We start from the raw sequence: 12,712 nt of genomic DNA on the forward strand, positions 1-12,712 counted from the left end.
AACCTAGACATAGCCTAATAGAAAAAAATACATCTGAGGTTTGTTTTATAAACCACTTCAGTATTAAATAATATATTTAGATAAAGATTTATTACTTCAAAACAACCAGAGAAAAACATTGCTCACTATATTTAGTATAGAAAAAAAATAAAAACGGAAGCTTTGCATGTACCAGCATTTTACTTAATGAAATGCTTAAGGCCAGTTTCAGTTCCCACTCTAGAAGTGGATTAAGGTGTTGCACATAACCTGTGAAGCCCTATGTATCAGCTCATCTATAAGAGGATGTGCAGTCACAGATGTACAATTGCTAGTTGAAAGGAATACCATGCTGCTGTGCCAAAATTATGTGCCAGTGGTCCCTTTTATGTATAAAATACAATGATTAATTTCTCTGACAGCCAGTAATCTCTAGCTAGACAATATGTAAGATATTCTTTTAAAAAAAAAAAAAAGTCACAATACATTTAATCAAAATGTCTTGTAAAATATACCAGAATACAAGCCTTAAAAAAGTAATGCCAAATCTGTTCAATGAAAAAAATAATTAAAAGAAGAAATTACCAACTTCATTGAACTGTTGCAGTTGTCAAAATATTCCATAGATCCTAATGCTGTAAAATATGTAACAACATTTAAACCACAAAAACCTTTTCAACCTTTTAAATGCACAATGAACATCTTTTTGGGAAACTGGGTCAGCATTAGTTATGAGATGCTGCATCAATCATAGGGTTAGACATTTAAAATAAACTGAAATAAGTTATGCTTTTGTTAAAAAAGGGAAAAGATAGATAGATCATGCTTTGGCAAAAATACAAATACATAGTGTTCTGGATCTTTTTTGCCCAACTGGAAAAAAAAACCCTATACATTGTAATGAACTATTAACAAAATTTAAACATGAAGGGCAAAAGTCAGGTGTATGGTCAGTATTTTCATTTCAGCATTAAAAAAAATCAGTATTTTCTTTCTTTTATAAGCACTCATTTCACACTGATAATCATTTGTACACAGCATCTTCTGTACACTAACAAGCACGTTGACCAGATGATGTGCACTTCAACCCTGACCCTGCACACAGTATTCTTAACTCTGAACATACAAGCAGCTCAGCTGAAATCAATAAGGCTACTCATACGCTTGAAGTACTTGTGTAAGTGACTGCATAACTAGAGCCTATGTGCACAATAATTCAGTAAACGAACAAAGTTTTATTTCCCTTTTGTGTTGATAATCACAGAATCTTCACTCCAATTTCCCTTTTTATTTCTAGAGAAGGAAGCATACGACCTACCCTATCAGCAGCACACAGAGACAATGCATATTTTATGACTGAAGTTCAAATACAGATACTAAAATTAAAATTTTAACTATGGAAATTATGAAGATATTTTCGATAACAATTTAAAGAACAAAAGACGGGCCAGGATTTTGGCCTTCTTAGTGTTTTGACCTGAATTTAGTTTGATATTCCAGTTTGTGGTTTTAATTTATATTTTTAAAAGCTTCATAGACAATCCCTCTATCTTGATAATGTAAGGAAATGTTCCATGAAACATCTTCAGAAATACTACATATTAAAATAATATAAACATACACAGCATATAAATGATGGGTGTATATTTTTGTATATACAGTTGTGTATATACACAAATGAATAAACATTTGTAAGATTGAAACAATCTGATGACAAAGGAAACTCCAAGTTGTTACATGCAGCTCTTAAAACTCATGCCTTTCTATTTGAGCACACCAAACACACAATGAAAGAGTTATGGCTGGCAATCCTAATTGAATTTCTTTACTTGTAAATTTGTGTTAGAATCTTAGTGGTTGCTAAATACGCTGGGGAGGAAGGGCTCGGGTGGGGTTTCTTTTTAATTTAGTTGATTTTAGAAAGAAAAAATGTGTGGAAGTTTGTTCATATTTTGAGATAAGAATTCTCCTACTGAGTAAATACCAGTTGAATAAGACAGTGGCATTTAAAAAAAAAAAAAAAAAACACATAGAGCATGTGAATACAAGTTCCTATGTGTTTGCCACAGCAGAGTATTTTGTTTATAAATACTTTAAGGCATTCAATAATAAACTCACGTAAAACGTATCTAATGAAAAGTGAATTTTCCTTAAAATTTGCATTCTAGTTGATTACACCATAATGTAATATAATTTCTTTTCCAAATTAAGTGTTTCTTAATACAATCATTTAATTTCTTAATAAGAAAGCAACACAAGATCCCCATTTACATGCCTAACATTTTCATTTAGATTGTAATTAAATGTACTCTTGAGTGATGACTTGATATGCCAAATGTCAGCAAAGCATAATGGTATAATTGTTTTGTAAAGCCCCCAGAAAATACAAATACGGACACTATTAAGTACAACAGCAATTTTTTGCATTCACATCAATTTGGTTTTTTAATGGCTTTATTCTAAATTTCTGTACTTAAACTTTTTTTGGTTCATCTGTGCTCATTGAAAACTGGTGTCGTGGCTGCTTAGCATAACATTTTCACCTCTGAAATGCTTGGGAGCACAATGTCAGACAATATTTGATCCTTCAAGCATATCATTGCTATTCATAGAGAGATAGAGATAGAGATAGAGATGGAGATAGAGAGTTTTTCTTGTGTCCACAATGTAAATATTGTATACTATGTGTGGTTATAAAGTCTTTACGTAATTTGGGACACTGTATTACTGGACAGATTCTATGCCAACTACCATAACATTAAATGACATTTACTCCAGTTGTAATGTGTCATAATAAAAAGCAAAGACACAAACACGAATAATTACAAATCATTGTATCAGATAATATAAAGAAATAAGAAACAAGAAAACAAACCTACATATCAGGTTAACAGAAGAGCAGTATAACAGCATGAACCAACACCCATGTCGAAGAGGAATCAAAAATAATTGGCTTTTCTATAATCACACTAGTACATGTTTTTAAAAAAAAAAATCAGACACCTATTTACGATCAGCTTAAAAAGCTAAGAAAAAGAAAAGATGGCACGAGCCATGTAATTATACTGCTAAATACACTGGATTAAAAGCAGGGACTTTTATCAAGTGGTATGAGGATGGAGTATGAAAGTCAGCTTTAAACTTCTCTGAAACTAACGGTTGTGTAGTGGTACTCAACAGGACCATGGCACCATCAGTCATATTTTTCAATGCAAAGTCTCCTTTATTTTGTGATTCACACCATTTCACTTTAAAGGTAATGTCAATACTATGACACATATAACACTGTTGGGTAACACTGATTTACATTCTCAGTTTCAAGAAGTGTCTAAAACAGCTAAATTGCTCATCTTATTTTTTTCTGCAGGGTTATTTAAATTTAGGTGAGGATTATACGCACTGTTTCTATCTTGATCTTCATATGCATTCCTATGCTGATACTTAGGAACTTCCCCCACCCCCCCAAGGACTTTTGATAGCACCCATTACTGTAGTCATCTAAATGTTTCCCATTTCAACTGCACTTCATGGAGCACCCAAGCCTTCTCTCTTCCCTAATAGCAGAGGTTCTACTTGGAAAAGTGTGTTTGGCTTTTATACTTTGTGCATTCAAGTCCTTCCTGTTGTGGCAGGAAAGATACCAACAGAGAGGAGGTCTTGCAGCATATGCTGTAATAGGGTTGCCAACTTTCTATTAGCAGAAACCCGGACATCCTTGTCCCAACCTGTCTGAGGCTCAGACCCTGTTCACTTAATCCCCCTCACCACCATTACTCACTCTTCTCCACCCTCCCTCTCTCACTCATTTTCTCCAGGCTGGGGTAGGGGGCTGGCATTCAGGAAGGAGTGAGTATTCCAGCTGTGACTGTGAACTTTAAGGTGGGGTCACAGACTTCACAATGGGACTCCAGACTGGAACAGGGGGTTGAGGTATGAGAGCAGATGAGGGGTCTGGCTGTGGGGGGCAGCGCTGGTGTACACCTGGGGATGAGAGGCTTGGAGTGCTCAGCATGGAGCAAAGAGGAGGAGAGGGAGTATGGGAGGGAGTTAACAGGTGGGGCAGAGAACTGGGGTGTAGAAGAAGTTGAGGGATGCAGGTTCTGTGTGCTGCTTACCTTAAGCAGCTACTGGGAAAATGGTGACATACCCCTCCAGCTCCTAGGCATAACCACAGCCAGGGGCTCCCCATGCTGCCCGTCAGTAAGCACTTCCCCTACAGTTCCCATTGGCCATGGTTCATAGCCAATGTTAGCTGTGGAGCCAGTGCCCAGGGTAGGGGCACTGTGCAGAGAACTTGCGGCAAGCCAGGGGCCCAGTAACCACAGGCACATACTGGTTGCTTCCTCAGAGTCATCAGGAGCCAGTTAGGGGACCTGCCAGACCAACACCGACCAGACTTTTAACAGCCCTGTCAGTGTACAGACCACACCTGCCAGGGTCCCATTCAACTAGGTGTTCCAGTTGAAAAGACAGCACTTGGCAACCCTATAGTATGATCAGAGTCTGAATAAATTTCTTCTCCTCTGACAATTCTTTCTACAACCATCCAGCCTATCTTCCCTCCCATTCCTTGAAAGAGCCACTCCTCCTTTCAAGCTCTGGTGAGGTTTGTCCTGATTTCCATGTGTTGTGTTTCTCCAAAGAAGTTTATCTGTCTTCGGTTACAAAAGAAGATGTAATCACTGATGTAGCTGACTGCTCACATATTAGAAGTTTTGACAATCAGATCCTTAGAAAGCAATAGCCTATTAAGTAACTGACAAGGTCACCAATCCTAGGTAAGTATGTATCAACCCAAGAACAGATCATTGGTATTTGGCAGAAAAATGCTAGTTACATGGCTCTGAAAAACCTCCATGTATTGCATAGAAGGCAGCTAAAAATGATAATTTCCTAATACTGCTTTTTCCATGTGAAGAACTGTAATTACAGTAAGCCCTCAGGATATGTGCAAGTTACACCTGTCTTGGGTTAAAGGGACTGCCACCCCTGACAGGAGCAGGAAACTGCTCCTGTCGAGGTGGCAGCCAAGAATCAGGGAAAACACTCCTGTCAGGGGCAGCAACCTGACTTTTGCCGTCCCTGACAGGAGTGGTTTCCCTGTTCCTGGAGTGGCAGGGAGCTGGGAACCAGGCAGCAACCTGACTCCCCTCCTCTTGCACAGCTGGGAAACTGACCAGGGCAGCAACCATGGTCAGTTTCCTGGCTCCAGGGAGCAGAGGGGAGCCCAGAGCTAAGAGCCAGCCTGCCCCTGGTTCCCAGCTCCCCTCCACTGGCTAGAGCCAGGAAACTGACCAAGGCTGCTGGCCTAGTCAGTTTCTTGGCTCTGCACAGGGAGGGGAGCTGGGAGCTAGGTAGCTGCCTGGTTTCCAGCTCCCTGCCGCTTGCATGACCTGGAAAACCAACCAACACATGGCCGGTCAGTTTCCTGGGTCCTACAAGCAGCGGGGAGACGGGAACCTGCCCCCTGGTTCCCGGCTCCCTTCAACTTGCATGAAAATTTGAATTATGCAGGGACTGCAGGAACACAACCCCCGCGTAACTCAAGGGTTTCTTTTATCACTTAAATGGTCTGTTTACATGCATAATCACGTAAGTGGCTGCCCAATCATAAAATGAGAGGGAAAATGGTCTAAGACTTTTTATTAATATCCTGTCAGCAGCAGGAAAAGAGATTTAGAACCCAAAACTGAAGCGCTTTTACATGGTTTAAATCTCTCAAAGAGTTATGTGGAGTGTAAGAGACTGGAGTTAAGACACCAAATTTTAAGAACACCAGTATTAATGGTGTACTACAGTTAAGCCACTGTGTAAGCTTTTAAAACAACATGATATAATTATGTTTAGTAAGAACAACACGTATTAATGCTAACAGTACATAAATATTAATTGCAAAGCCCCAATTACACATCAGCTCTACTTCTTTTTCAAAGATATGAAAAACTTCAATCATAGTCAGAATTGTGCCTGTGAGATCCCAAGGGCAATTTTTCCCTTACAGTGTTATTTATGTCAGCAATAACTCTTGTCCACTGAAAAATTCATCTTAAGATACTTTCTCCACTATGCTAGTTCCCATACGTAAAAGTGATAATCATGCATGAGAATTAAGACGCAATAACCCACTTTTTTCCCACTTTACCGTTAGATTTAGTGCACTATATTATATTTGTATTTAGAATACTGTAACTGTTTTTAGAATTTTTACAGTTTAGAATACTGTAACTGGAAAATTAACACATGAAATCAAGGAGTCCTTATGCGTCAATGAAGTAATAGTTCACCACAAAATTAAAAGCTGATCAGAACTTTCAAGTAGTGCAACAGTCTCCCCATACTTCTTGACAGGCTGGCATTTGATAAAACCTTATCTTATCCTAAAATCTTAAGTCATAAGATTCATATATTTGATCATATTCAAAACGATGTAAAAGACACTTAACTGTTACATGCCAAAGATCATGCATGGCCCTCAATAAATATGAGCAGGTCCCATGGATTCAAATGATAGTGAATGTATGTGAACTGAGGGCAGCATATGGTTTTAATTTAGCAATGTGTTTATAAAAATGCTAAATCTTTATATATAGATTGTATCCAAACTTGAGTTTCTCAGTGGTCTATTCAAATTGTTTACACAAATCATAAGTAAGTCAGCTACACTGCACACTATAGGTTATGTGAACAAAATATAACCAATTAATGTTTTGCACTGGTCAATTCAAAATATAATTTTTCCAAAGTAACGTTTATATTAATTATTCAAATGTTATGTAGCATCTTCGTTGAACCAGTACATGAAATGATCTAGACATCACTTTGATTCTATGATACATGTCTACCAGATGTGCAGTTACAACGGGCAAACACGTCAGTGCAATGCAATTTGGGCTATAAAAACATTACAGCATTGTTTTTAAAGTACCACAATTACATGCATTAAAAAAAATTTAAGATTTGTTATACCCATTTAACTATAAGATTTATCATGAACTCTGCACTGGTGCATTTCAAAATAAATAGTTACACACTGGGCTTTTGTCAGAGAACAACCAGGAAGGCACATTATAGTAGGAGTGACATTCTAGCAGCTTAGACAAATGCAGATTTTCAAACTCACTGTTGCCAACACAAATTTCAATGCTCAGTGAACCTTTATAAAAAACTAATCATGAACACATTTACCTGTCATACTTAAGGCCATTTTCTTTCACCTATAGCTATTAAAGATAAATGTCTTTAAGCAAGAATTTTTACACCTTATTTAAATATACAATAGCACAAAATCATAATAGAAAAATTAAGAAATCCTTTCAAAACTAACAAACACTTTGCAATCAGGAGACAGGAATACACCAGAAACTAAATTATTTTCCAGATATAATGAACATAATGTAAAACAAATGAAGAAGTCATGCATGGAAAAATTATGTAATCTATTTTTAGATTTTCCACTTTAAAACTATGGAGGTTTGAAATAGTCACAATGTTTGTAACTTCTAGATCAGGGGTGAGCAACCCCCCCGCACAGGTGTGAAGAGTGACATGCAATGCAAGGCAGGAGCTCAGCCTCGCCCCTTCTCCCCCATGCTGCCAGGAGCTCATTCAAAGCCATGTCACCAGTAGATTAACAAAAAGACCAGCTAATGCTACCAACCACCACCTAAATGATAAAAGTTCTGAATATTTATTTATTTATTAATTAAAGAAGCTGTTGTAAGTAGGACTATTAGAGACTTTAAAAAGTATCACCAGTACTGGGACTGCACATAAGGAGGTAAAAAGGTCAAAATTTCCACACACTGCCTCTGAAAGGTTGCTGACCCCTGTTCTAGATAGTGATTTACCATTACAAAACGATATTTCTTCCAAGGGTTACAGCAATTATATGATATACACTGGGGCTATATCTGCACTACAGCGCTTACAGTAGCACAGCTGCACTGCTATGTTGCTTCTAGTGCGGACACCCTAAATCGATGGGAAAGAGCTCTCCCTCTGACAATCACTCTCGCTTGGAAAAGCGCTGGCAGCTGTGTTGGAAGGACAAGCGCTCCCCTTAGCAGAGCTGTGTCTACAACAGTGTGTAGGTGGTACAACTTAAGTCATTCAGGGCATAGCTTACTCAGACCCTTGAGCTACACGTTATGTTAATGGAAGGTGTAGTGCACACAAGGTCTGAGTACATCACCATGCAATCCACATAATCTACAAACATTAACAATGCATCTGAACCCCATATTAAGGGCAAAACCCCACATTTCAAAACAAACATGCATTTATGCAGGAATATGGTCTAACAGGACACTATTTGCTATGCAGTCTAATGTTTACTTATGAAAACATGCATAGTTGTTAGTTTCCAACCACTTCTTTGAGAAAGCGGCCATTTTACATCCAAAGTAAAACTAAATAATACAGATATTAAGTGATTTCAGCCACACAGGAGGATGGACAAGTTTAATACAAAAGCATGGAACTTAGTAATATTGCTCCTGTGATATCTAAAAAACTATAAAGCACTCTAATTTTACTACAAAAGGGAAAAAGATCTATTGTACTTTTACTCAAGATAGGAGAATCTAATTTCAGGTGCACACTTGCAACGCTCACTCCTTGGGTAACGGGAGATTAAATGAATTTCTGAGCACGTACTCAGGCTCTGATGATGACTGAAAGACATCTCATAACAAAATTGCACAAAACAATCTCTCAGTCTTATCCATTTGTCTGTTTCACTCAGCAGATAAAATGCTAACTGGATGGGTAAAATAAAAATTATAAAAAGAAACAAAGTGTTTCTGCCAAATCTGAGTGAGATCATGATATCTTTCAGAAATCATTAAAGTTTTAGTGTGCTTACTTTGCATGCTTCTCTGCACTATTTCCTAAACTCCAATTAGACTTCATATTATACCTTTTACACACAAATATACAAGCACTACTCAATGCTAAGCTAATTTTGTTCATTTTAATGCAATACTCAGAACAAAACTAAGTGTGAGCATTTTACCTTGATTAAAGAAGTGACCACAATTGCTCCAGCATTCACCATAGGATTGTGAGGCTTGTCTGTGAAATAAAAAAACTGAATTAATATGCATCATTAGAGCTGAAGTTCACACTTGTTTTAAACATGTATGGGGTAGTGACTTTTGATTTTTTTATTTGAGTAAAAGCTACATTTTTGAAGCTATGGGTGTTTTATTTTATTGTTAATTACAATACTGTAAGCCAACATTATATATTTGAGTAACAAAGTGCATTTTTCCCCACAGTTTGTAAGCGTTTCAGTCTAGAACCTTTAGCACACATCTCTCCATGAAGTGAGACACATCACAGGATGACTTGACAGCTGCGGCATGCCAAAGACAAATGTGCGTGACATACCTTTCCACTTTAAGAGGTATGTCAACAACACTGCCACTTCTACATTCTGAATATGTAATTTTCATGTTACTACTCTACTACATACACTGCATTGACAGAGTTATGTGAAAAGTTTATTTCTAACTTGCCATGAAATATATTTTTTATATTATATGCAGAGAGGGAGAGAAAGAGAGACAGACACTGACAGAGCACACACGTGCCAGCCCTAACTGAATAATGAATGTATTATCAAATACTTTATTATATTAGGAAAGGACTTGCGGATGTTTAAATGCAAAGTTTCTCAAGTAAATGTCAAACCCAGGTGCACTGTAGATTTTACCAGTGAACCCCCGAGTTAGCTGTAAGAGAAATAAAATAGTTACCAAGCAAAAGCTGTTAGCTCTCTACTATTTATATACCCACTGACCACGTAGGAAGGCTCACATAAAATTTATTGAATAGTAACAGAGAGGAAGCCGTGCTAGTCTATACGCTATCAAAACATAAAGCAGTCAAGTAGCACTTTAAAGACTAGCAAGTCTGTCCCACAAAAGCTCACCTAACAAACTATTTTGCTAGTCTTTAAAGTGCTACTTCACTGCTTTTTGTTTGATAAAATGTATTCTAGCTAGCACATTTCATGAGAGCAACTATGTGCTACCGATACTAGTTTCAAAAGAGTGTATGTTAACTTCAGTTCTGTCATGGTGTTTTGTTTTGTTTTTAAATCCAAGCCTCCTCAAGACTAAACTGACACAGAACCATAGAACACTAGGACTCCGGTCCTAGGGACCTCGAGAGAGGCCATCGAGTCCAGCCCCCTGCCCCTAACATGCTTAGGCTTCTGACTTGTATTAGACAAAGACTAAGACATCTTCAGTCCTTTATGAATAACAAGCAGTCCTGTAGAACCTTAAAATACAACACAAGCTCATTACATAATAAATCTTTAAGATGTGACAAGACTGCATGTTATTTGTGAAGGTACAAACACAGCTACCCCGAGTCTATCAGTCCTCCATGACAGTCCCATAAAAATTAGCACTAGACAAACCAAGTGTAGGTTCAAGCTAGAGATTAAAATGGATTTCAAAAAGTTATAGTAATGCAATGGTTCTTAACCCTGAGGTCTTGTGGGGGTATGTCAACTCATCTAGATAGCTGCCTAGATGTTCAACAGGCACTACTGAAGTCAGTACAAACTAAAATTTCATACAGTGACTTGTTTCATACCGCTCTGTATACTTTTATGCTGATATACAAATAAAATATTCATATGCCACTCACATTTATTATATGGTAACAATGAGAACGTAAGCTATTTTTCAGCAATAGTGTGCTGTGACACTTTTGTACTTTTATATCTGATTTTGTAAGGAAGTAGTTTAAATCAGGTGAAATTTGAGGTATGCAAGACAAATGGGGACTCCTAAAATGGGCATAGTAGTCTGAAAAGGTTGAGAATCAGTATGCTAAGGGGACATTTTTGATGTGTACTCGGTCCAAAGTTATTTATCAACCAATCCTGTAATTTTATCAAAAACAGGACACCACTCCTTGTCACCTACCAACTCACACTGGGCCACAAACAGGTCGCAATCAAATTATAACCAACAATTGACGGGGACCCCATCCTGAAAGAATTTTTCTCTGAACCCCTCTTGTGGCCACCAACCAACCACAACTTTATCAGATGCAAGCGCCCCACAAAAAAGGCACAACAAATTAAAGCGGAACCACTTCTAGAACAACAGATACAACACTTGCAGACATATCTCCACTACTACAATGATCAATACCTTCCCCTAGCATACCTTTCAAGATCCATGGCTCCAACATGCACGTAACACATGTTGTATATATGCACCCCAGGGCAATACATGCCCCAGTAACAAATATTAAGTGAAACCAGACCATCAATCTTGAACGTGCTCACACAGGAAAATGATGGTAGACAAAGAGCCTCTCACCTGCAAATGAAAACTTGTTACAAAGCGATCACTCTATATCGGACCTCTCAGTCCTGAATCCTCAAAAGGAACTTGCACAACACCACTTTCAGAAGACAAGCTTGGGAGCTTAAATTTGTAACTTTGCTAGACACTAAAAATCACAGGCTGAATAGACAATGGATTTATGGCTTAATACAGCAATTTGCAATGGGGCAACACAAGTAGAGGGAGGGGACATGTAACCTGTGATTTCTGTAAGATAAGCACTTCGGTGACCACCCAGGAGAGATTCAAATATTGCCCAACTGATTAGCACAGTACCCAAAGCCAAGAGTTTGTGGATGTCTACTGGTGGTACCCATCCACACATGGCTCAATGCACATAACAAAATTTATTCCACATGTGGGTGGAAAAAAAAAGAACATTGCATGTGATACTCCCAAACACTGGATTAGAGAGGCAAGAAGGCAGAGCTTTGGGAAGCCCAGGGAACTTGAGGGGAGAGGACCGCCTGGTGCCTGCGGCATGGATCAGGCAAACCATGCTCACAGGTCACAACGGGGGGGCATAAGGTCAACAATGCAGCTCTGCTTCCATGGCTCCCGGCCATGCCATTTGGGGGAGGGATAGGACCACGCCCACACTGACTAGAGGGAAGTGGAGCAACTGCCAGGAGCTGGGTTAGAGTGAGCTAGGGCCATGCTGTTCCACTTCCCCGATGAAAGTAAACTTACCTGCTCTACCCAAGTCCCTTTTGTCTACTCCTACGTTATTAATGTAGCCTTTACCTACGAGTACACTTCTATCTTTAAATATGTCCTGAGAGTCACCAAAGACACAGTACTCCAAAGAATAAAGCCTGATGTCCCTCCTCCATTAGCTGGTTTGCCCTCTTTGTGCAAAGAATTGAGATTTCTCTCTCAACACACTACTCAGGGAACAACTGTCAACTTTAAGTCTGACTCACTATTTTAAACACCGATTCAGGCTGTGTCAGCATAAGCAGCATTTTTTCCCCCTCAACTCATCATGGACTCTCTTTTTCTCTAATATAAGCATGCAGATCAAACATCTCCATCCAAAAAGGAAAATAAGTAATCCACAGGAGAAGAGTGACTTGTTCATCAGAGGAATATGTATGTACAATGGGGTCTCTGTAAGAACCACATTGTGCAACAATGATGTTACTATTCTAATGGTTTATTACTGTTGCATTGTGGGCGTAACTGCTCTAGCCTCCACTCAGAGAATCATTCCATATGCAACTTAAACCTTTCCCCTAGTAAACTCAAATTACACCACCTCTACTCTGCCAGTTTTCTCAGCTGCTTTTCCTCTGTCGACCTCATGCCCTTTTTGTGCTGACTCTCTAGCTATCTGTCTAAAATATCACGGCTCAGGTCAA

General features: G+C 38.5%; 1 protein-coding gene across 2 annotated transcripts in view; it reads right to left on the reverse strand.

Moving 5' to 3' along the window:
• GLS (glutaminase) overlaps positions 1–12,712 on the reverse strand; it is a 114,366-nt gene that overhangs the window by 58,728 nt on the left and 42,926 nt on the right. For both annotated transcript variants that reach the window (XM_075002007.1, XM_075002008.1), the window contains exon 7: positions 8,993–9,051. In XM_075002007.1, coding sequence (XP_074858108.1) covers positions 8,993–9,051 — 59 coding nt within the window. The remainder of the gene's footprint in view (positions 1–8,992; positions 9,052–12,712) is intronic.

Source organism: Carettochelys insculpta, chromosome 8 (genome assembly GCF_033958435.1).
Source record: "Carettochelys insculpta isolate YL-2023 chromosome 8, ASM3395843v1, whole genome shotgun sequence".
NCBI classification, from domain to species: domain Eukaryota; kingdom Metazoa; phylum Chordata; order Testudines; family Carettochelyidae; genus Carettochelys; species Carettochelys insculpta.